The sequence below is a fragment of the Podarcis muralis genome, chromosome 12 (assembly GCF_964188315.1).
Source record: "Podarcis muralis chromosome 12, rPodMur119.hap1.1, whole genome shotgun sequence".
NCBI lineage: Eukaryota > Metazoa > Chordata > Lepidosauria > Squamata > Lacertidae > Podarcis > Podarcis muralis.
The window spans coordinates 14,937,403-14,963,324 of record NC_135666.1 but is presented as its reverse complement, the minus strand read 5'-3'; the positions used below and the strand labels follow the sequence as shown (position 1 = coordinate 14,963,324).

The 25,922-nt window shown below is 45.7% G+C and overlaps 1 protein-coding gene across 1 annotated transcript in view; it reads left to right on the top strand.

The window, feature by feature from the left end:
* VIPR2 (vasoactive intestinal peptide receptor 2) overlaps positions 1–23,982 on the top strand; it is a 52,805-nt gene extending 28,823 nt beyond the window's left edge. The window contains exons 5-13 of the mRNA XM_028750955.2: positions 9,005–9,099; positions 9,511–9,652; positions 12,477–12,624; positions 14,703–14,763; positions 16,070–16,139; positions 19,542–19,633; positions 19,744–19,873; positions 19,976–20,017; positions 21,013–23,982. Of these exons, the coding sequence (XP_028606788.1) occupies positions 9,005–9,099; positions 9,511–9,652; positions 12,477–12,624; positions 14,703–14,763; positions 16,070–16,139; positions 19,542–19,633; positions 19,744–19,873; positions 19,976–20,017; positions 21,013–21,186 (954 nt within the window). The 3' untranslated portion in view covers positions 21,187–23,982. The remainder of the gene's footprint in view (positions 1–9,004; positions 9,100–9,510; positions 9,653–12,476; positions 12,625–14,702; positions 14,764–16,069; positions 16,140–19,541; positions 19,634–19,743; positions 19,874–19,975; positions 20,018–21,012) is intronic.
* Positions 23,983–25,922: the final 1,940 nt, after the last annotated feature.

The window sequence follows — 25,922 nt, the reverse complement described above, 5'->3', positions numbered from 1 at the left end:
GCTTCCTTTGAAATTTAAGGGACATCATTTAAGGGACATCCATCAATAAGGGACAGCAGCGGGACATGGCGCTGGAATAAGGGACTGTCCCTTCAAATAAGGGACACTTGACAGCTATGCATGCTCTGGCCTCTGAAAACTGTGCTGTGATGGGTGGATTCCAGCCCCAGGCAATAGATTAGAAATAGGGATTCAGAAGTGACCCATGTCTTTTAGTGTCTAGATTCGCACTGCACATTAGACAGTAGGAGACTGTAGGATTTGAAACTGCACCACATCAAACTACAGGCAGAAGACTGAATTATTAAAAAATGTCCACCCCACAGAAAACTGACTTGCAAGGAGAACGCTTGCTCACCAAGCGGAAATATTTAGCCTAACTCTCCCACTGAAATTCTAGTTTCCCTGTCCCCCCATGCATAAGTTTAAGGGGGAGGGCATTTCTGTCCCTGCCACTTCAGAATCTGATCTTATTTTGTGAGGGGTGTAGAATGGTTCCAAGAAAGCTTTAGAAGCCCCATCTAGAAATTTATGATAGATGAAGATGTTGTATTATGTGTGTGCCCCTATTACTCTTTCCTTAATATCTCTCTGCAAAGGCATGTTTCATCCTGTGGGTTTTGACAACGATTATTAGCTCACTTCTGGTCTTTCTCATTTTGTTCTGTCAGAGCCATGCATGTAGACACAGGGAACATTTGAACACCGTGTACATGTGGATAGCAGCTGCCTGTAGACCTACTGAAGCTTTTCCCCACTTTCGTTCCTTTTTAATTACGAACAGGAAAAGCCTTCTTAAATATATATTTATTTATATATATGGATATACATATTGCAATAATTAGGGGGTCTGAGAAAGCTAAGCAATATAATTTTTCCAAGGAAGCAGAATGCAAACATTCAGAGATTTCCTGTAAGGGGGAGGGGGATGTGATATATATTCCCTTGAGTGACGCATGTCACACTGTACTGCATACGTTAATAAAAGCTGTGGCCTTACCAAGCAATCACCATCGCAGAGACCATAGGAAACATGGAATTTCCCCCTCCAAGGGCAGAAAGAGATTGCTTCTATCTCAGAGAGGCTCCAGTGCCAGATTTTCCCTCCCTGCTACTGCGGTAACTTTCACAGTTCTTCTCTCTCTGATGTTCAGCATAACCTTTGACTCCTCTGTCTTCTGTGCCTCCCATATTCAGTTCACCACCCAGCCATATTCAATAGCATTGCAACAAAATCGCCTCTTTTCTCTATCCACACGGCCACTTGCCTAGATTACTGCCATCGTCTCCTCCCTGGTTTGCCATTCTCTCACCGCGGTCCCTTCATATCCATCCCATACCCTGCTGCCAAAACTATTCAGGCTTTGATCACACGACACCTTACTTAAACCCTTGCTCTGTTTTCCCGTTTTCTTCTGGGTTCAGCATAAGCTCCTCATACTGACTTTTAAAGCCTTCCATGGACTTTTGCCCTCCTCTTATCCTACCCCCATTCATATCAGTAGCTATCCCAGTCCGTGACTTTCACTCTTCCAGCTCTACCACCCTCTGCTTTCTGAAGGTCTCCTGCTCCCTTAGATCCAATCCAAATTCCACCCCCAAGCTCCTACAAAGGGAGGTGATTTGCAGGCTTAAGAGCTTCATGTTCTCTCTTCTGCAACTAAGAGAAGCTCCAAAGAAGGGACTCACTGTAAGCTGGAAAATCAGTGCAGCAACAACTGGTTTTTTTAAAATTCCTCCTTACCCCTTTATTGTTGTTGTTGTTTAGTCGTTTAGTCGTGTCCGACTCTTCGTGACCCCATGGACCAGAGCACGCCAGGCACTCCTGTCTTCTGCTGCCTCCCGCAGTTTGGTCAAACTCATGCTGGTAGCTTCGAGAACACTGTCCAGCCATCTCGTCCTCTGTTGTCCCCTTCTTCTTGTGCCCTCCATCTTTCCCAACATCAGGGTCTTTTCCAGGGAGTCTTCTCTTCTCACGAGGTGGCCAAAGTATTGGAGCCTCAGCTTCAGGATCTGTCCTTCCAGTGAGCACTCAGGGCTGATTTCCTTCAGAATGGATAGGTTTGCTCTTCTTGCAGTCCATGGGACTCTCAAGAGTCTCCTCCAGCACCATAATTCAAAAGCATCAATTCTACGGCGATCAGCCTTCTTTACCTGGACTCAATTCAAATAACACTCCCCCACCATGAAGCTATTTGTGTGTGGTGTTTATTTTTGGAGGGGTGGCCTGCCCCATCATGGCTCAAAACTGCTGACAGCAGCAGAGACACTTGCTCATAAGGCAGGTTCATGGCAGGAAAGGCAGATGCAAAGAACAGGACCTTGGACAGAGCACCATGGAAGGGGCCAGCTGGTGCTAGGAAAGCTGGTGCCTCAGGTGAGTGAAGAGGCCTTCTAAAGGGTGGCTGGCCTTGCCCTGCTATTGGCCTTCCCTTCCCTGAGAAGCTGGCTTGGCTCCTCAAGTGCCATTGTCCAATCTGCAGCCATTGGCTCCTTTCACAGAGATGGGAATCGTGTGACCCTCCAGATGTTCATGGAGGAGAGGGTTATCAATGGCTACTAGCCATTATGGCTAAGCCAAGCCACCACAGTTGGAGGCACCAATGCTCATGAATATCAGTTGCTGAAAACATAGGAGGGCAGAGTGCTCTTGCACTCAGGTCCTGCTTGTGAGCTTCCCACAGGTTGGCCATTGTGAGAATTTGATGTCAGAAGGGTCTGGAAACTAAGCCTTGTGAGGAACACTTGAAGGAGCTGGGTATGTTTACCCTGGGAAAGAGGAGACTGAGAGGAGATATGATAGCCACCTTCAAATATCTCAAGGGCTGTCTCGTGGCAGGTGGGGCAAACTTGTTTTCTCTTGCTCTGGAGGGTAGGACTTGAACCAATGGCATCAAGTTACAAGAACCAGAGATTCTGACTAAACATCAGATGGTAAGAGTTGTTCGGCAATGGAACAGACTCCCTCAGGGGGTCGTGGAACTCTTCTTCCTTGGAGGTTTTTAAGCAGAGGTTGGATGGCCATCTGCCATGGAAGCTTTAGTTGAGATTCCTGCATTGCAGAGGGTTGGACTAGATGACTCTCAGGGCCCTTCCAACGCTACAATTCTGATTCTGTGTCTCAGAGGGCCATTGGCCTGATCCGGCTACAGAGCTCTTCTTAGCTTGTCCTTATGATGTTTGGTTCCAAAACCCGGCCTGCATAAGCCATGATCAGGAATGTTGGGAGTTGTTGTCCAACAATATTTGGAGGGTCGCACCCCAGTGTGGTGTACTCATCAAAGTGCTGGGCTAGGACTTAGGAGACCAGGATTCAGATCCCTATTGAGCCGTGAAGTTTACTGGGTGACCTTGGGCCAGTCACCATCTCTCAGCCTCACCTACTCCACAAGGTTGTTGGGATACAAGTGTAACAACAACAGCAGTAGACCCAAAGAACCAAATATTAGATGTATACATCACCCAAAGACTAGCTCATTATAGTGCAGGGCTGCCACCATTCTGCATGCTCATGAACTAAGCTGAGTACAAAGTTGGCAGCTGCTCCACTGCCAGGAGACCCAAATTGCGGTAGGTCCTGGAGGTGGGTCAACACAGGAAGGCCCCACTGAGGACAGCCTGCCAAAGGCCCCCCAAATATCTGGAATGGTCCTGAGCTCCACAGTGGTACCTTGGTTCCCAAACAGCTTGGCTCCTGAACAAATCGGCTCCCAGACACTGCAAACCCGGAAGTGAGTGTTCCAGTTTGCAAATGTTTTTTGGAAGCCGAATGTCTGACTCAGCTTCCGTGGCTTCCCATTGAGTGCTGGAAGCTCCTGCAGCCAATCGGAAGCTGCGCCTTGGTTTTCGAACCGTTTCAGGAGTTGAATGGACTCCCAGAATGGATTAAGTTTGAGAACCAAGGTACTATGCTACACATGTCCTGATTAAATTGCTATGGCCGACTCAGACAACATTTCTGTGAAATTATGTATTTCTTGCCTGGTGCTATACTTTATTATACTTGATATTCTGATTTACTAGGAGGGGGGCAAAGCAGAATATTTGATCACACGCTTTTGCCTTCAAAATTGAAGTGCAGGAAAATGAAAATGCTAATGAAGCATATATGCTTGGAACAAATCTTTGCAAGCTTCTTATCTCTAAAACAAAGTAATAAGACCATTTGTATTTTGGGGGGGGGGGACGCCCTTCGCATTGCATAATGCAATCAAATCTTCTACAGCTGTACAGTGCAGAACGGATTGAAGATATGACATTTTATTATGGTGCTTTCTTACGTCTGACAGGGAGTGTCTGTAGCAGCAATAACAGTCTGATTTAGAGAAAAGCTGTTTCCTGGTGTGACAAGTATATTTCAAGTAATTAAAGCTTCTATGTTTTCCACGTTATTTGCAACTGGTAGGCTGTGCATGTGACTGCTGTGATTTGCAAAATAATGTCAATTAAAAAAACCAGCCACCATGGTGGGGGCTGGCTGCAGGCAGTGGAAACGTTGGGCATTTGCTGGGGCTGCAAGACTAGCGGGTGGGGGCCCCTGAACCAAGAGCACCCACCTTTTCAATATGCACAGAAAGCACAAGAAGGTTAGAAACTGTGTGTCAGGGGCTGCACTGAGGAGGAATGGTGGCGGCAGCCCCCTGTTCTCCTGAACCTTCCCGAGAACAGGAGGGCAGTGTGGATACAGTGGTTTGCAGAAGGATATAGTTCAGAGACTGCAGAGTGGAAAAGCTGGGAAATACTGGGAGAGGAACAGCAGGAAGAAGGAACACTGGGGAATTAACAGTTGACAGACTCAGTGTCTTTAGAGAGCATTCCTGAGCCCCCCTCTCCCAGGACTAGACGGGCATTGAAGGTAGTGGAACAGAAAGCTCAGAGGCAGAAAGCCCAAGTCAGGGATGATGTTAGATAAGAGAGGCGGAGGGGGTTAGGCTTTACTCGGAGTAATGCCATTATTTAATAGGGACTACATTCCTTTGTCTCTCTCTGTGACTACTGAATAAATTATGTGGTAAGGACTCTTCTTGTTTACCTGCTTTTTTGGCTGCCACGGGGAGAGGGATAGGATTCCCTGAACCTTGACACTGTGAGAAAAATTTCTGTTTGCACCTTCACATCTTCTTCCAGGTTAAAGGGGCCCCTTTGACACAATGCTCATATTCCACCTCCACTGTTGGGGGCAGTATAACTCAGAACACCCGTTCCTGAGGAACACAAGTAAGAAGAGTCATGTTGCCTTCAGGTGCTGCTTGTGGGCTTCCCATAGCCAACTGGTTGGCCACTATGAGAACAGGATGCAGGACCAAATGGGCATCTGGCCTGATCCAGAACACCTTTTCCTATGTTGTTATTGCCCTTGAGTCCTGCTTGTGGGCTTCCTGGAGGAGGTGTTTAGTTGGTAAGCAGGAGATGGGGCTAGATGAACCACAGTTAAATTTTTTGAAGCAGAACAGTTAGGACCAGAAGTGGCAGCTTGTGAGGGTGATGGGTGTGTTGCGTGTGTGAGCTTTGCACCTCCCTAAGTCGGGCAGAAACTTCACAGGCTTTGGGAAAGGTGCTAGAGCCCTGGTGTCTCCTTGTGAAAGCTGAAAGGGCTTTGGGAAGGTGGCAGGAGGGCTCTTGGACCTTGTTGCAAGCAAAAATCCACATCTCTCCGCAAGGAGAGCAGTTGGCTACTCTAAATCCTCCTCCTTCCAGCAACATCTTGGGCGCATTCTTTGTTCTCTAATACGGACAGACCTCTTAGTTCTTGGGGAGGGAGCATCCCCCACACTTTCTAATGATGTCTCTGCTGGCTGTTCCCTCCCTTCTGTTTCTCTTTCCATTATCTCGTAACTCGGTAACTCCTGCCTAAGCTGTTCAGTGTCTATGTCTCTCTCTGCTCCTGAAACCGCTGGAAACATGGAGGGCGAATCTTCCCCCTCCTCCTTCTCCTCTTCAAAGAGGAGCTGATCTGCCTGAGAATGCATTCCCCAATCATCTGATTCAGACCATTTCCTGGCAGGATGCTAGATCCCTGGTGCCTCCTTCTCAAAGCTGAAAGGGCTTTGGGAAGGTGGTGGAAGGGCTCTTGGGCCCTGTTGGAGCATCATGCCACCCTCGCTAAGCCAGGCAGAAGGCTCCCAGGTTTTGTGAAAGAGGCGCCAGACTTTAATACTCTATTGTTTACCAGGAACCTTTAGGGGAAAAGCCTAGCCCCACTAGTCCTCTGATGGCACACCACTGACGGACCTTTCTTCTGACCTAACATGCCTCTTCCTGCATTCTTAAGCTGTGGTTTCATGTCAAGCAGTGTCAAATGTGAAACTGCAGCACGACTCATTCCGGAGAGATGACTGTCGAATTCTGGTAGATTCTGGAAGTCTCTGTAGACCCCGCAGCAACAAAGTTGACCTTTTGACTAACAACTTTTTTCGCCTTGCTAAGCAAAAGTGCGAAATATGCTCTGAAGTGGAAATAACGGCCTGTCAAGCCATGCTCAAGCAAGCTAACTTTAGTATATTATAGCCAGCAAGCATATTAATAGAAAGCTGCATAGATTTTTTTCTGCATGGCTAAATAGATGGATATATTTTTACAGTTCTTTGGTTGAAAGAAATGTACTTTGGGCCATGTATGCAATGAACTCTCACATAATTGGGAATGGCTTTCAGATCAATAGGCACCAATTCTATTGAAGCAGCCGTAGATTCATATTCACTATACTCACTTGGTTATTAAAAAAACATTTCATTAAACAGAATTTAAAAGCACCCCCCCCCCCCAATACAGGATTTCCAATAACATTACATCCAGGATATTAAAAAGCAGTAATTTTCATTTGGTGCAAGAGATACAAAATAAATGTATTACCGTATTTTTCGCACCATAACACTCACTTTTTTCTTCCTAGAAAGTAAGGGGAAATGTCTGTGCATGTTATGGAGGGAATGCCTACGGGTGGCGGGGGGGATCTGCTGCAGTTGTGAGCAGAGGATCCATGGTTCCCCTGCCTTCCCTCCTCCGTGGCCTCGCTACATAGCAGCAATGTTTTTCAGCTCGCTAAGCCGAGCGGGGAGGAGGGAGAAAAGCAGAGCCTGCTTGCTTTAAAGGAGCAAAGTGGGAGAGGAGGGGAGCCGCTTACACGAGTGTAAGCGGCTCCTAACCGGTTGGCTCCTTTAAAGCAAGCAGGCTCTCTGTCCCTCTCTCCTCCACACTCAGCTCGCTACCCATAGCAGCAAAGTTTTTCAGCTCGCTAAGCCGGGGATGAGCGGGGAGGAGGGAGAAAAGCAGAGCCTGCTTGCTTTAAAGGAGCAAAGTGGGAGAAGAGAGGAGCCTTCTCCCCTTATACCCCTCTTCTTCGTTATTAGCAGCATCCTTCTCCACACACCCCACGCGTGTTCCTTCTCCCCTTAAACCCCTCTTCTGCATCATTAGCAGCATCCTTCTCCACCCACCCCACGCATGTTCCTTCTCCCCTTAAACCCCTCTTCTGCATTATTAGCAGCATCCTTCTCCACACACCCCATGCGTGCTCCTTGTCCCTTGAGTGCTTTTCTTTCCCTCCCCACTTAAAACGTTGTTACAAAGCACGGATCCACATGGATCCTCAGGATTTTTGCACTGGGTCACCCCAAATTCACCATCAGATCACATAGCATGTCCATGGCTACATCTTGCACCAAAAAAATCACACACCCAGTTGCCTGGGGCTGCAGTGGTGCACAAACGTGGTTACAAAGCATGGATCCACATGGATCCTCAGGATTTTTGCATTGGGCTACTCCAAACTCACTGTCAGATCACATGTCTGTGGCCACAGCATGAACCACAAAAATCATACATCCACTGTTTCATTTAGAATATTTTTTTCTTGTTTTCCTCCTCTAAAAACTACGTGCGTGTTATGGTCGGGTGCGTGTTATAGAGCGAAAAATACGGTATCTCTATCACCGCACCCTTTCCATATTTCTGAGGCAGCTAGCAACATGTGTCCTTGCATGTCATCACTATATGCAAATAAAATTAAGGGGTTTTGTGCCTTGCAGGGGTCTAATACAATCTGTGATCCCCCTCCCAAGTGTGCAATAGTCCAAACATTTTTATGCCAAGCTCTAGCTCTTCCAAGGAATTTCAACTCTGAAATACTGATTGTCATGCTGCCACCAACAAACAAGATCAATATAATAATAATTTATAATAATAATAATAATAATAATAATAATAATAATAATAATAATAATAATAATAATAATAATTTATAATTTATCTTACTTTTCCGTCTATAAGATGCCCCCATGTATAAGATGCACCCTATTTTGGGGGACTCAGATTTAAGAAAATGGGGGGAGATGGCACAGAGTTGTTGAGCTATTTTTTTGGGGGGGGGGGGGTTGCCGGAAATTGCTCACCCACACGTGTCCAAAAATCCGCCTCTTGTCTGTCCCCTCACCGGCAGAAGCTGCCAATCACCCGCCCAATTGCCACAGCATCAGCCAATCAACACCAGCCATTGATGCAGCAACCAATAACACGCCTAATAGTTGCTGACATCCGCAGCAGCAACAAATTGAATGTCCACCCTATGCACTATCCATGTATAAGACGACCCCCACTTTTTAGCATAATTTTTAAAGAAAAAAAACCTAGTCTTATACACGGAAAAGTAGAGTATACTTTCTGGGCGGCTTCCAACAAAATATTAAAAATACAATTCTTTACATTCAGTATTATGGTTTGATCTCTCAAATATTGATAAGGAAAACAATTCCAGAGTTAAGGCATGGATAGTGCCGAATGCACTGCAATGGCCACTTCTTTTAATGAGAGTGTTGCCCATGAGTACTATAAAGGTCAAATGTCTAAGGCCCTGGAGAGGAGAGGTATTGCTGGGTCTACATATGGAAGATGCAAATGTTATTCTGTGCATGATTCCTTGGCACTACTATAAATCATCCAATTTTGGTGAATGTTCTGTTTATGCTCTCTTATGGTGACCGATGCATGGAAATTGTTTCTTTTGTAGATTTTCTATGTTTTGGTGAAAGCAATTTACACCCTTGGACACAGTGCGTCTCTCATTGCTCTGACTACAGGAAGTATAATTCTTTGCCTTTTTAGGTAAGTATACCTAAAAATCGGGGTGGGGTAGTAAGCTGTTTATTAAGCTACAATCCCCTCTCCACTTACCTAGAGTAAGCCCCGCTGAATATAATGAGACATGGTTACGGTTGCAGGCCTAGTCCCACTGAAATCTATGCAACGAAATTATGACTAACATAGTCTGAATCCAACCCATAGCAATGCTCGAATAGCTGTCAAAACAAAGCGGCCAATTGTAGATGCTAATGAAATACAGAACCAGCATAAACAACTGCAATTAAAAACATTTTAATTAATATATTCTGTCATTGGTTTGTTAAGAAATGACATTTGCAGGTTTTTCTTTAAGGCAGGGTATTCGTTTTGCTAAGAGTAAGCAAAATGATACTCACTTGCTCTTCTGTTTTTGTATCCTTTCCCCATGTGTAGGAAACTTCACTGCACTAGGAACTATATACATTTGAATTTGTTCCTGTCTTTCATTCTAAAAGCAATCTCTGTCTTGGTCAAAGATGAGATCCTCTATTCTGGTAGTAACACAGTTCACTGCTCAGAGGATCAACCATCCTGGGTAAGAAAACAAATTGCTATGACTTGAAGCGTTTTTATCTTTCCTGTGCTGTGTTATTGGGCGTGTAAGAGAGCATTAGGGATGCGGGTGGCGCTGTGGGTTAAACCACAGAGCCTAGGACTTGCCGATCAGAAGGTCGGCGGTTCAAATCCCTGTGACGGGGTGAGCTCCCGTTGCTCAGTCCCAGCTCCTGCCAACCTAGCAGTTTGAAAGCACGTCAAAGTGCACGTAGATAAATAGGTACCGCTCCGGCGGGAAGGTAAACAGCGTTTCCATGCGCTGCTCTGGTTCGCCAGAAGCGGCTTAGTCATGCTGGCCACATGACCCGGAAGCTGTACACCGGCTCCCTCGGCCAATAAAGCAAGATGGGCACCGCAACCCCAGAGTCAGCCACGACTGGACCTAATGGTCAGGGGTCCCTTTACCTTTTTAAGAGAGCATTATATTGGTTGCAGACAGGTTGCATAAAGACTCGTGTGCAGTGGCACCAATCTATGGGGCCAAGATGCCTTCGGCCCCCGCTATATTTGTTGGGAGGGAGCTGGGCCCCCTTCATCTTGAGGGGGCAGAAGAAGTTGAACGTGGAGCCAAGCACAGCATGGCTTCAGTAGTCAACTCCTCCTAAGAGAGAGAGAGAGAGAGAGAGAGAGAGAGAGAGGAGGAACCGCCACACTCAGCCTCCTCCTGACAATACAACGTGGCACATGACGTCATGGGCACATGACGTCACACATATGCAACATGTGCATGATGTCACGTGTGTGTGACACACGATGGGCCCCCTCAGTCTTGAGTGCAAGTCAACACCTCCGCTGATGGGGCTTCAGGGTAATTAGGATCTTTGTCATGGTGGGGAAAGTGTGGCCTTCCAGATGTTGTTGGATTTCAACTCCCATCAGCCTCAGCCAGCATGGCCAATAGTTAGGAGGGTTGGAAGGTGTTGTCCAACAACATCTGCAAAGCCAGAAGTTCCCTATCTTCTTTAAGTGAAGAAATGAATGGGCAACAGTAGATGAGTTCGGATTGAGAACCGTCTACGGATCGGATTGAGAAGGCAATTGGGCCGGATGCTGCCCCCGGGCCTTAGTTTGCCTACCCATGATCTAGGGGCACTTCCAAACTGTCATTCTTTTTGGATAGGGTTCAGTCACAAACAAGCAAATTCAAGTTTGCGTAATTAAAGTTGACCTAGTGTTCTTGTGCAACTAAACCATTTCCATCCCCTAAAACACCATACTCAGGCTGTTGCCTTGGGGAAATCATTGCCTGAGCTCTCCATCTGAAAAAAACCAAACAACTGATATAATAATGAGCTATCTCACAGGGTTTGGAAGGTCAAATAATTGCAAAGCACTTTCTGAATTCAACGTTTTTAATAAATACAGAGTGACAAATGGTGAATTGGAGAGGGTATTCAGTGGGTGGAAGATGAACTGTGACATTTGCTTCCGTGCTATTCATAAAAAAGTTATTAATAGGATTCCATGTTGATGTAACATAATTAAGAGCTAAATCCTAAATACACTTACCTGGGTGTAAATACAGAGGGACTTCTATCCATGCATAGAATTAGACTACAGATAAAGATAAGGGGCCACAAATCAGTGAAAAGGGCACATATTATGTACACTGAGAGCATCAAGTCAGTTTGCAGCCCCGTCCTGCAAAAAAGGCCCCATGTAACATTACAGGAAAAGGACAACTGCTGCCAATCAGTGTAGAAAATTGTGAGTTAAATGGACTAAAAATCTGACATCTACTGTGCAAAACCGCAATCAAAGATCTCCTTGCTTGGGGGATTTCCCCTTTCCTTACGTTAATATTTCCACTCTGTTCAACGTAGCCATGAAAACCAGGAAATTTGTAATGGTGGGAAACATGCACAAACCTTTGCATGTCCCTCAAATGAACCTCCCTGAACCGTTTTCTTTTGCCTTAATTAAATGCGATTGGCTGGTAAACCTTCCACAGAGCTCCCCATATCGCTGACCAAGATGTCAACATCGCTTGTCACTTCAGAGGTTCAGGATCATGAATTTAGCAAGGAGACACAGGTTAGGTTTTCATTTCATTTCTCCCCCACCCCCACCCCCATTTTTTCTGGCTAATTTAAGAAGGAATTTTTAAGACAGCGAGTTTTGTCGCTGTAGTTAAACCGGTATAAATCAATATGCTGCAGTGTTGTCCAGGTGATGTAATATCTGCAGCAAAGAGTTGCTTCTGCTGACCCCGGTTTAGTTACATAAGAGCTAGAAGAGCTTTCAGTCGCTCGTTATGCATTCCACAGGGCTATTTTTGCTTCTGGCACAGCTTCTATAGAATAAACTAGCTTTAAAAAGTGACAGGAGCCTCTTCCCTAAACCAAATTACTTCTGGTTAACTGGTGGTCCTGATTATTAGCTCCCTGCCCCAGATTAACCTCGACGGTGGTGGCATTTTTATTCCTGGAATATTTTGCCCTGAAATGAAAAGGAGATATTTAGGAGGAAGGAATAACACAAGGTATAAAGAGAGGGAGAGGGAGAGAGAGAGACAGGATGGTTTTTAGGAGACAAGACAAATCCCAAATGTTTCACTAGGGAAGCAAGCTTTGAGAAACACTTGGCATTTGTTTCCATTCACTTCTAAAAGTTATAATTTGACCAGAATCCAAACAATAGAAAGAGGCCCTTTCAGGCGACCAACAGGCAAGTTCATGGAAGGGGAAGTCCCTCATGTCAGAGCTTGTATCTATCAAAGAAAGATTTTTAACAAAGGAAGCCATTTACTGTGTTCAAGCAATTTATTTACCCAAACGTTTCATCCTTGGTTTGTAACTTTCCAGGTCGGCTGCAAGGGTAGCTTGGTAATTTTCCAGTACTGTGTAATGGCCAACTTTTATTGGCTCTTAGTTGAAGGACTTTATCTCCACATCCTCATGGTCATATTCTCTCCTAACAGACACTTCGCCTTATATCTCCTTATTGGATGGGGTAAGAAGATTGACACAACCTTCTTTTCTTCTCTCTTTGCCCCTACTGTGTAAAACGGGGTCTTTGTATCTTAGCTCCTAGGTCTGGCCTCCAGAACTTGAGATCCAGCAACATGGACACACACGGCATACGTTGTGGCTGCTTGACTCCCTCACTCCCATCTCTCTTTCTGCGCTTCCAAACAAGCAGCAAAAATGGAGATGCACCCAGCCCCTGCTGCTGGTTGATGGGATGTGTTTGGCTGGGGGGTGGGAGTCACATGTTGTACAGGCCTGACCTAGATACCGTACCTTTCCGTGTATAAGACGCCCCCATGTATAAGATGCCCCTTATTTGGGGGGACTCAAATTGAAGAAAATTGGGTGGAGATGACACAGAGTTGTTCAGGTGTTTGTGTGTGTGAAGGATTTCCCAGGGTTGCTGAGCTTTTTTTAGAGGGGATTGCCGAAAATTGCTCACCCGCACGCCTATTTTCCATCGCCAGCAGAAGCTGCCAATCGCCCACACAACTGCCGCAGCGTCAGCAAATCAACACCACCCATTGACACAGCAACCAACAACACGCACACAATAGCCGCTGACAGCCATGGCAGCAGCCAATCAAATGTCCACCCTATGCACTATCCATGTATAAGACACCCACCACTTTTAAGCATAATTTTTAAAGAAAAAAACATAAGTCTTATACATAGAAAAGTACGGTATTCAGATTGTTTGGTTGGTGGACCCAGAACTCTTGAAGATGATGTATGTGTGTATGTGTAAAGCCTAAAACCCCTGGAGGAGAGGTCCAGCATTCCTGGGAAGGAGGGAATTCTGAGACAAGCTTATCCATTCATTCACTGAATTTGTATAGCCACCCCATAACATGAATTCAATCAATACAACAACTGAAATGCAAGATATAACAGGGTTTATCCACACTTCCTCTTGTCCCGCTGCTTTGCCCCCCCGGGAAATCGTTCTTTGGTGCACAGTCGGAGCAAATGGCAATTCAGGTTTTCTCCGGGTTGACCTTTGCTCTGATTTAGCATGGATTTAGGGTTCTCCCCGGGCTTGGACTCGTACCTAGACAGCATGGGTCAAGTGGGAAACTGCTCAGACCGATGCATTCTAGAAATGGGAAAAGCAGAAATGTGGATGAGCCCACAGTAAAGTGTATAAACTAAAAGCACAATTACGGTATTTTTCTCTCTATAGGACGCACCCGACCATAGGACACACCTTGTTTTAGAGGGGGAGAACAAGAAGAAAAAAAATCTCCCCCTCTCTGCGCAGCACCCCTTCAGCGAAGCGGCAGGAGAAACGGAGCCCCTTCCATTTCTCCTCCCGCTTAGCTGAAGGGGCGCTGTGCATTAGCTGAAGGAGCACCTACCCTTCAGCAAAAGGAACCCGAAGCCTCCGGAGGCTTCAGGCTGCTATCCTTGAAGCCTGGAGAGCGAGAGGGGTCGGTGTGCACTGACCCCTCTCGTTCTCCAGGCTTCAGCGAAAGCAACGTGAAGCCTCCGGAGCGCAGCGGGAGCGCTCCCACTGCGCTTCGGAGGCTTCACGTTGCTATCACTGAAGCCAAGGAGCCTGCATTCACTCCATAAGACGCACACATATTTCCCCTTAATTTTCGGAGGGGAAAATGTGCGTCTTATAGAGCGAAAAATACGGTAGACAGGTTGCAACACTATGCACGGTGAATCACTAATCTGGAGCCAGATAGTATGAGGGAGCTGTAGCTTCATGTTGGGCTTCCTGCAGACAAAACATTTATTCCATGCTCAGTCTCTGGCATCTCCAGTTAAATGGGGTTTAGGTAGCAAGGCTGACAAGGGCCTCAGCCTAAGACCTTACTTTTGATTGTTTCAACACCACAAATGTGGCAGCAGCAGTCTCTCCCTCTCCTCTGCCACATGTTTAGCTACTTAAAACATTTAACTAAATTTAAGAAAGGATTTCTAACACTACCTAGCAATTAGTTCTTGCACCATGGGATATGTTTTGCATGTAATGCATTCTAATGTTGATGCATTGTGCAAGTGATCTATTTAATAATGCTCCTTTCCCTCCACTTCGTATTCCACTCCCAGGAATCCCCACAGTGTTCATCATCGCATGGATTGTGTCTAGAGTCTATTTGGAGGACACTGGGTAAGTTTAAAAAGGAAAGCAAACTTGATGCCTCCACGTTTTGTCGCCACGGGTCCTTTGGCAATTGTGCTATGTCCAATATTACCAATTCTTGGGATGTCAGACTTCCCTGAGGTGTCTATGAAACATTTCATGAGGCTCATTCCCGCTCCAGGGACGAGGGGGAGTGAATGCATAATTTCAAAAATATTTTATATTGGCTGCTCTCTGCTACTGTATAGAGCAGACTTCCTCAACCATCCTGGGTGTGGTCTGCTGGGTACTCTAGTTCAACGACATCTAGAGGAGACCAGATTGGACAGGGTGTTAAGTGCTTGTCATACGTAGTTCTACACTCAACAACAGAACGTGGGATTTGCACGCAGGGTCAATCCTGTGTGGTTCAGTCAAATCAGCTGGCCACTGTGTGAACTAACTCAAAGCCACTTGCGCACCCGGAGTGGCGCACATGCCGTGCACGCGAGGGGGAAGCCGCCCAGGGGTGGGACGAGCTGCCCAGGGGGGCAATTGGAATGGTGATTGGCGCCCATTGGGAGCGATCAGTGCAGTGATCAGCACAGCTATCCGCGCCCATTGGGGGCGATCAGCACCCGGGGGGTTGTGTGACAATTGGCGCCCAGGGTGTGGTGTGGCGATCCACCTGGGGGGATTTTGTCAAACCCCCCTCCAGGATGACACCCAGAATGGACCGCCCCCACCGCCTCCTCTTCCTACGCCCCTGACTCAAAGCACATGGTAAATTCATCTTTTAATAAAAGTTGCTTGCTTTGCTAATACAGTGGATCACAGGCACCGGGTTGCTCCAAAAAGTGAAGGGGCCTGGTGTGCACATGTGACATCACACATGAGCCATGTGATGTCACACCTGAGCCATGTGATGTCACATGTGTCTCCCAACGCTGCACAAGCCAGTGCATCCTTCCATTAGGTCGTGCTAGATGCTGCATAGGCAGGTGCGACCTCACTACTCTTGCAGGGGCTAAAGAGGGCACCCCCTTGGGACCCCCAAACCGCCAGCAAAGAAACCCCACCCCACCCCCAAGCCCTGTAAAAGGGGTGGACTTATCTGGCTTTCTATAGCTTCTCCTGTTATTGAGGGCTCTACTAGTGTGGCTGCCTCACTTCTGCCCATATCTCCATGATTCCGACACTTACTTTGCAAGAGAAAATAGTGCCTGGTTTTGTTCTTTTAGGAGGTTTTGCCCTTTTCCAATTTGCTTGGCATTTTCAGTGCAGCTTCTCAATTTATTTACCGTATAAATGGGATTAATTTTATTATTATTTTTCTCTCCCTTCTTCCCAATAGTTGCTGGGATACGAACGATCACAGCGTTCCTTGGTGGGTTATAAGATTACCCATCCTAATTTCAATTTTAGTAAGTAAATTCAAATGGCATGTTAACGCTTCGGTTTCACACTGTGATTTTCAGCTCTGTAATTCTGTACGCGTGTGTCGATCTGAGCAAAGTGCGCTATCATATTTTAACGTATTTATTTTATTTATAACCTACTTTTCAGCTCAAGGTTGATATGATCCATTAAAGCAGCTAATATAAAATGTCCGTCAGAAAGAACTCCTGCTAGCACATTGAAATATGTTTGGGTTTTTTTAAATTCCCACAAAGTCCTAAAAACAACAGTGGAAAATGCAACGGCACCCCCCCCCACCAGACACAGTCCTCAAATACTTAGCGGACCAAAACAGCCCCTGCCTGCTTTATAAAAGTTAAAATAGATGTAGCTAAATCAGCCTCCATTTGCAAGATCACTTTTCATAGGGCTAACTATCCAGAACCAAAGCATTTTCTATGCCAGCTGGTGATGCTTCAAATACTTATCCCATTACATCCTGCCAGAGCCATACCTTTTCAAACCTCCATCAAGGAATTTCATGTTTCAAAGGATTTTATTTTTTATTTGTAGGCATCTTCATACATAGGGGTGTGTGTGTGTGTGTGTGTGTGTGTGTGTGTGTGTGTGTGTTTGCACGAGTGTGCATGCACAATGCATTGCATTTTAATATAGATGTGTATAAATGCCCTCTAATGGTATGCTAAGCAATTTACAAAAAATTGCAAATAATCCCCCATATATATATATATATATATATATTAAAAATAGAAGCACTGTAGCTCTAGGCTGTCCATAAACCATCTGCGCTGACCCTGTAAACCCTGATGGGGTTTTTTTGTTTGTTTGTTTATTTGCTAATTAGGTCTTGGTGAACCCCAAGCTCTAATTAGCCTTGTTTATAAGTGACAGGCAAAAGGCACATTAATCGTGAATTAATTATGGATTCATTATACTCGATGTCAATTGTGGCAGTTCTCTTCTTGTCCCCAAAAGTATAATGAGAAGATAGGTAGGTATTATTATTATTATTATTATTATTACTATTATTATTATTTATTGAATTTATATACCGCCCTATACCAGGAGGTGGGACCCGGGTGGCGCTGTGGGTTAAAGCCTCAGCGCCTAGGGCTTGCCGATCGAAAGGTCGGCAGTTCGAATCCCCGCGGCGGGGTGCGCTCCCGCTGCTCGGTCCCAGCGCCTGCCAACCTAGCAGTTCGAAAGCACCCCTGGGTGCAAGTAGATAAATAGGGACCGCTTACTAGCGGGAAGGTAAACGGCGTTTCCGTGTGCTGCTCTGGCTCGCCAGAACAGCGATGTCACGCTGGCCACGTGCTGGCCCCCGGCCTCTTGAGTGAGATGGGCGCACAACCCTAGAGTCTGTCAAGACTAGCCCGTACGGGCAGGGGTACCTTTACCTTTACCTATACCAGGAGGTCTCAGGGATGGTTAACAGAGTGGCAAGGTAGAGTAAAATTGCAGTAGGCAGGACAGGAGTGAACAGACGTCAGGCTTGTCAGATGTACCGGTAATTTGTTTTTCACTGGAACTCCCAAGATCTTTCAGCCCTTGAAATTCCCCACCTGCACTCCCAAAATGTACGCAAAAGTGGGAGGACAGTTATAGCCTCTCTCTCTCTCTCTCTCTCTCTCTCCCACACACATACACACACACACACACACACACACACACACACACCCCTCTGCTTTCAGCTGAGGTTACGCCTCCATTCATTTATGAGACAAAAATATCTCACTTCTGGCTTAAAGTCCATAGGACACAAGTAAATTATAATTCAGTCTCCCTGTTACTTTTCACTGGGTGGTAACCAACTTTGCCAGAAGTCAAATGGCTGTGCCTTGCCCTTTGGTAACACTGTCGAACCAAGCTGTTCGTTTCTGGTGCCTCTAACGGCTCTCACCATTGATTCAGCGTGTTGGAAGCATCTCCCAATAACATTTTGGCCATGGAAGAATCCTTCTTGGCAAGCTTTGGGCATTCCGTGCCGTGTTCCTCTTCTTGGTCTTTTAAATTTGAGATGTCCTGTACCAGCCACGCTGTTCGGTACTTGGCACAGTGAAATTCTAACAAGCCAAAGAATTTGAGGCAAAGACTCAAACAGGTGAGAGACAGGTGATTAGGATTCAATAGATGTGATTCCTGCATTGCAGGGGTTGGAGTACATGAACCTCGGTGTACCTTCCAACTCTGCAATTCTCTGATTCTCTGTCCTTATGCTGCTCTTCCCCCCACCCTGGTGCTCTCCAGAAGTTTTTGGCTACAGCTCCCATCAGCCCCTGCTTGCATAGCCAATGGTCAGGTATGGTGGAAGCTAAACATCTGGCGGGCACCAGATTGCAGAAGGCTGCCTTATACTCTCCTTCGGTGAAGGTGTTGTTTTAGACTAGCGAAAATCTGAACTGAGAACTACATAGGACTTTTTGCAGTCCTGCAGTTACAAATGACCTGCCTATCAAAGTCATAGAATCCTAGATTTTCATAGTTGAAAGGGACCCTGACGGTCATTTAGTCCAAAGCCCTGCAGTGCAGGGATATGCAGGTGGCCCGTGTGGGGATGGAACTCCCAACCTTGACATTATCAGCACTATGCTCTAACCAACTAAGCTGTGTCCTACCCTGCCTTTCAGCTACAGCCACCTAATGTGGCTTATGCTAAGCTTAGTGTTGTGTAGGGCTTAGAGCAGAGGTCAGCAAACTTTTTCAGCAGGGGGCCGGTCCACTGTCCTCAGACCTTGTGGGGGGCTGGACTATATTTTGAATAAAAAAAATGAACGAATTCCTATGCCCCAGAAATAACCCAGAGATGCATTTTAAATAAAAGCACACATTCTACTCATGTAAAAACACCAGGCAGGCCCCACAGATAACCCAGAGATGCATTTTAAATAAAAGGACACATTCTACTCATGTAAAAACACGCTGATTCCCGGACCGTCTGTGGGCCAGATTTAGAAGGCGATTGGGCCGGATCCGGCCCCTGGGCCTTAGTTTGCCTACCCATGGCTTAGAGCAGCCTTTCTCAACCTGTGGGCCCCCAGATGTTGTCGGACTACAACTCCCATCATCCCTAGCTAGCAAGGCCAGAGCTCAGGGATGATGGGAGTTGTAGTCCAACAACATCTGGGGGCCCACAGGTTGAGAACCACTGGCTTAGAGTATCGGACTGGGGAGGTCCATATTCAAATCGTTGCTCAGCTACAAAGTTTACTAACTGACCATGGGCCAGAATTTTTTATCAGGTCCAGCCCTGCTATTAGAGTGAAGCAGCTTCATCATGTACCTTTTAATGTAGGGTATCATGAAAGGACTATAAATTGTTAGTTTTTTCAGTTTACTCTTATTGAACTTTTACTGCCAGGGAGAGGTGCGTGGATTTACTGGTGTGCATGCATGCTGTCTTCTAGGTGAATTTTGTACTTTTCATCAGCATTATAAGAATTCTACTGCAAAAGCTGAGATCGCCAGATGTTGGAGGCAATGACCAGTCCCAGTATAAGTAAGTGAAACTCCCCAGAAGTCCCTGTTGGGAAAACAGAAATTTAGGGGATCTCTGTTAAGCTCTGATTCATCCTTACTTTTTTGTGTGTTGGTTTTTGTTTTTTTTAGGAGACTTGCAAAATCGACATTGCTGCTTATACCACTGTTTGGAGTTCACTACATGTTGTTTGCGGTCTTTCCGATTCGCATTTCTAATAACTATCAGATCATTTTTGAGTTATGTCTGGGATCTTTTCAGGTAAGATATATCCCAGTGTTGTTGTTTAAACTGACATAGTTCATTATTTTTCCTGAAATAGTTTATCATTATGTTTAACTTATTAATATTTCCCATTTACAGGGCCTGGTTGTTGCAGTCCTATACTGCTTTCTGAACAGCGAAGTAAGTTTTTATTTAGTCTCTTGTGGTAATTACTAAGGAAGGGCTATAGCTTACAGGTGCAATACACAGCATTCTAGTTCCTTGGGCTTTTGAGGCTTTGTGAGGGACCCAGGGCTGGTGTTAGGACCCAGCATTACTAGACAGTTCATGGCACCCCATCAGGACCCCACTTCTCTGCTAATAAAGGTCCTCTACCCTCCTGACCAGATCAGGCAGCTGAACCCCCAAGGTAGTGTTTCCTGCAATAGGGAAGGTGCCATTTTAAGCCACATTCACATCACACATACAAAACACTATGATACCACTTTAAACAGCCATGCCTTTCCCAAAGAATCATGGGAAGTGTAGTTTGTTAAGCTGCAGTTTGTTAAGTGCGCTGAGAGTTGTTAGGCTACGATTACCAGCCCATCTTTGTAGGAAACTCTGGGAATTGTGAGGGGAATAGGGGTCTCCTAACAACTCTCACCACTCTTAACAAACGGAAGCTCCCGTAATTCTTGGGTGTGTGTGGAGGGGAGCCATGATTATTTAAAATGGTATCATAGTGCTTTGAAAAGATGGTCTGGCCTTCATTTCCCACAGTGCCCTGGAGCAATATTGCATCAGGGGCATTTGGGGTAATTAATATGGCAACTCCACTGCCACCCACCATGACTAACAGGTAAGCTTGCCAGGTGTTGCTCAGATAGAGGAGGGACCCTGGAGAACATTTGGATGCGTATGGGTGGGTGCAAATTTGGATTCAGTTCTGACCAAGGATTCTTGGCAGGTCTGCTGTCTCTGTTTCAGAGGAATCCACTCTCAGCGTTGTATATCTGAAATATCTTACCGAAAAGGAATTATTATACAACCTTGCTGCATGTTAAAGCATTGTGTAGGGGGGGGAGCATTGTTGACCTTTCCGAGCCCCCACCCTGACCCCCAAATTGATGTACACTTCTTATGAATGTGCACACCTAATACTCTGCGTGCTGGTGCGCTCTGTTTACATTTAGGTACAAGGCGAACTGAAAAGAAAATGGCGGAGTTGGTGTTTGAACCAAAGAATGGGCCGAGATTACAGACTTCACAGCTCTTCTATTTCTCGGAACGGCTCAGAAAGCATCTCCCAGTTGCATCGTAATTCAGCGACTCAGTTTTCCCTCCAAACGGAAACCACAGTGATATAAGCCACGTGGGTGCCTGCAAAAGACTCAAGATCATAGGGCATATCGCTGCATTGTACAGCTCAGTCAGCGTGATAACATTTTATAACGTCTGTAGAGTTTTTACCCTGTTTTTGTCTACATGTCAAAATGTGGGGATGGCCTAGTGCAGGTCGTGGTATCCTTTGAGTTTAGCCTTAGAACTTGTTTTCAGCTGTAGGATTTGTGTGTCATTGGGCCATAGGAAATGGTGTGTTTTGATGCATTTTTATTAGTTATCATTCTGACCCCTGCCAATTCCATGCTGAAAATAATTGGGATTTACTGGATTAAGAAAAAGAAAAGTTGTGCTGCCTCAGACCAATGTCCCTCTAGTTCAGCATCCATTTTTTCCAACAGCATTCAGCCAGATATCTCTAAAAACATGAAGGCAAGAGTCCTCTACCGTGCTTGCCCTCTAAAACATGGTAATTTTGGAGATGTACTTCCCCTGAACCGGGATGGTATATACAGGCATCATGAATGGCAGCCATTGGTACCCTAATATTTCACAAATGTATCTAATCCTCTTTAAGGTCATCTAAGATGCTGGCCATTGCCACACCTTGTGATAATGAGTTCCATAGATAAATTAGGTGAGGTCTGAATAACTTCCTTTTGTCTGTGCTGAAGTTCCTGCCAGTCACTTTCAATTCATCACCCTCACATCTGAATCATTCTCCCAGATGCCCACTAAACATATTGCTTGCTTGTCCACGTTCTTTCAGCAAACACTTCCCCATTTGCATGACGCCAAACATCGCCAGACTTAGGACCAGCTCTGTTACATAGATGCAGATCGTGATATCAACCCACATTGGCATGCTGGTCCATAGTTTCAGAAGAAAGTATTACTAGGCTTTGGTTCAAGGATGGGGGACCTTTGGCTCATGGACCTAATGAGGCCCCCGCAGACCAACTCATTTGGCTCACTAGTCCCTTTTGGCCAAGCCATATCGGGTAAAGACATGGGGGCTTGCAGACACCACCCTAGAACTGAAGAGCAGCCGCCGCAAAATATAGCCCATCTTCAAAGTCTAATGGCACTTTTAAATCTGGTGAACTCTACGAAGCCTAAGGGGGTGGAGGCTTGGGTAAGAGGTCATACACAGACCTTTGCAGAAGAAAAGAATCAAGGTTTTTGTAGGACACACACACACACAAACTGCAGAATTCAGCTTGCACGAACTTTGATTAATAGAACATCCTTGCTCTTATCACACACTGGCATATTTTCCCTCTGTTCCTACAGTTTGGCTGTGCCCTGAGTATTGATTGTTATGTTGCACTTTTAATTTGCAAATGGTTTCGCCGTCATTATTGCACATGCTCTCTCAACAAGCCAGTGATGTCGGTCACTATTATTACCATTTTACAAATGGGAACTGCGGTTGGGAGCCAATGACTTGGCTCAGGGTTGTGCAATGAGTCTTGAGATAGAGATTGGAACTTGACAAAGGAGGAACAGTGAACCACACGGAGACAGAAAAAAGACTGTATAGACTGAGGTATGCAGTACCTTATAAACCATGGGCAGGGAACCTTATTAGCTGAAGGGACACATTCCCTTCCAGGCAACCTAGAGATAGAAGTGGGTAGAGCCTGTTTCTTCACACATAACCTCTGTCCTCAATGTGGCTATTTTTTTTTAACTGGGCTATAAAAATCTTTGCCATCTTGGGAATTAGCTACTATATTGACTAAGGTAAAGGTAAAGGGACCCCTGACCATTAGGTCCAGTCGTGACCAACTCTGGGGTTGCAGCGCTCATCTCGCTTCATTGGCCAAGGGAGCCGGCGTACAGCTTCTGAGTCATCTGGCCAGCATGACTAAGCCGCTTCTGGCAAACCAGAGCAGCACACGGAAACGCCGTTTACCTTCCCGCCGGAGCGGTACCTATTTATCTACTTGCACTTTGATGTGCTTTCGAACTGCTAGGTTGGCAGGAGCAGGGACCGAGCAAAGGGAGCTCACCCCGTCGTGGGGATTTGAACCGCCGACCTTCTGATCGGCAAGTCCTAGGCTCTGTGGTTTAACCCACAGCGCCACCCGCATCCCTACTATATTGACTAAGAAGGCTCAAAAGGATGCTGCAGTTTACAAAGAGGTTTATCCAATTCACTTTCAAAGCAGCCTTTGCCAACCTGGAAACATCCAAATGTTTTTGGAGTACAACTCCCATCTGTGCAAGCTGGCTGGGGCTGATGGGAGTTGTAGTCCAAAAACATCTGGAGGGTTCCAGGTTGGCAAAGAGTGATGTATTCAAATGCGTCCCCTCTTCAGACTTTCAATTCCCCCATACCGGGTCCTTAATCATGAGAGGAGCCTCTGGCCTTGTTGGGCAAAGTTATTGGACTTGTTTCTTCATTCTTCTTGGAATGAATGAGTGAATGAATGGATTTGCATTTGGAATAGTTGTACGTGGGATGAATGGCTGTCTTTTGAACACAGGGATGGGGAATCTGTGGCCCTCCAGATGTTGCAGCACAGCTGCCATCATCCTGACCACTGCCTTTGCTCTTAGGAGCTGGAGTCCAGCTGGAGTGCCATGGCTTCCCCATTCCTGTGACAACGGTTCTCATTAAATTCTCCAAATACTCGTTTTGTGACTTGCATGTTTTCACATACACCGTTTCCGATACTAATTTATTGTATGCATTTTTATGTTACGTCGTCATATATGTATTATGTTTTGCCTGTTGCTAAGGCTTCCCTTTTTGTTAGCTTGCTATTCAAATCTTTAATTTCAGCAGACAGAAAATGATGGCTTTTTGTAGTGCTCTAGAGCAGTGTTTCCCAACCTTGGGCCTCCAGCTGTTTTTGAACTACAATTCCCATCATCCCTGACCACTGGTCTTGCTAGCTAGGGATGATGGGAGTTGTAGTCCAAAAACAGCTGGAGGCCCAAGGTTGGGAAACACTGCTCTAGAGTGTCCACAGCACCTGAATTATATCATTAATCTTTGCGACAACCCTGGGCTTTGGGTCAGTATTGGTATTCCCATACTGCAGATGGGAGACTGAGGCTAAGAGATGCCACCAAGGATGTCCATTGATTCACAGCTCAGTTTCTTAATAGTGCAATCCTGAGCGTGTTTACTTGGATGTAAGCCCCACTGACTCTTCATAAAGAGCAGCCTTAGACACTACACCAGCTCTGTATGTGCAGAGTGACTTCATTTTAATGCTTGCTATGTCCCGAACTCCTAAACATCTTGGAATAAAAAACATGGTTTCCAGATCAAATAGTATGAGTAGCACAAGTCTTTTCGTGTAGTCAAAACCTGTCACGCTTTTGTGACTTCTTTAATGCAACAACTCTTCTAGCATACTTTGAATATCATTCTATATATATATAATTTTCTTTTCCAGTGTTTATGATATCTGCCGAGCGGGTTTCCATTCATGCTGATGTGCATTTGTAAAAAGCAAAAGAAGAGGTGGAGGGAGTGGGAGGGAACAAAACTTTTAACTATTGCTTAGGACACCTAGGACATAATGATGCGGATTGAAAAATAAAGCTTGAAGCAGAAGGCACCAGGCAAATTACTTGTCCAGAGTCAGAGAACGGCACCATTTGGAGCAGGGGAATAGGGTGTAGCATTGATGTTCTGCTTATTATCCTCACTTACTTTTCACCCTTCTCTTCCCAGGCACACTCAATGTCTGAGTTTTGTTTCCCTCCGCTTTTTCGTTGCCCCAAGCTTTCCTCATGAAAACCTGCTCTTTAAAGCTGAATAGGAGCACAGGTCAAATTGGGGTTTCCACAGATGGATGTTTGCTCCGATTGAACTTCGTAGAATGAGTTTTCACAAGGAAAGCTCTGGAGCCAAAAAAAAATAAAATAAAAAATGGCGCTGGAACACACAACATTAAATTGTGGACCGTGCCTGGAAAGGGCAGTGGAAAGGTACGTGTGGCTACACCCACAGTAAAGTACAAGCATAATTGGATTCTGAAGGCCACATGGCTTAGTTCAGTTTCCATGTTCCTTCCATCGATGCTTCTGTGACTCAGAGCTAAGAAGAAGAGTTTGGACTTGATATCCCGCCTTTCACTCCCCTTAAGGAGTCTCAAAGCGGCTAACAATCTCCTTTCCCTTCCTTCTCCACAACAAACACTCTGTGAGGTGAGTGAGGCTGAGAGACTTCAGAGAAGTGTGACTAGCCCAAGGTCACTCGGCAGCGGCATGTGGAGGAGCAGGGAAGCGAACCCGGTTCACCAGATTACGAGTCTACCGCTCTTAACCACTACACCACGCTGACTCTTTCTTTCTGTCGTCCTTTCTTGGCCGACTCTTCTATGTCCTGGGTGGCTGTTGTAGATGTTCTGAGTCACAGCTATGCAGGCGCATATCTGCAGCCTTTTAAATCATAATCATAATCATAATCTTTTTATTTATACCCTGCCCATCTGGCTGGGGTTTCCCCAGCCACCCTGTGCGGCTCACAGCATATATCAGAACATACTAAAACATCGAACGTTAAAAACTTCCCGATACGAGGCTGCCTTCAGATGTCTTCTAAAAGTCAGATAGTTGTTTATTTGCTTGACATCTGAAGGGTGGGTGTTCCACAGGGAGGGTGCCACTACCGAGTTGCTTGACTCCTAGTATGCCTGAGGTTTACTGGGTGGAAGAAGGAGGGGGAATAGGTCACACCAGCACAATGAGGTGCCTTAATATTTCCCATGCCAAACCTGCCATTCTCTCAACCAATCCA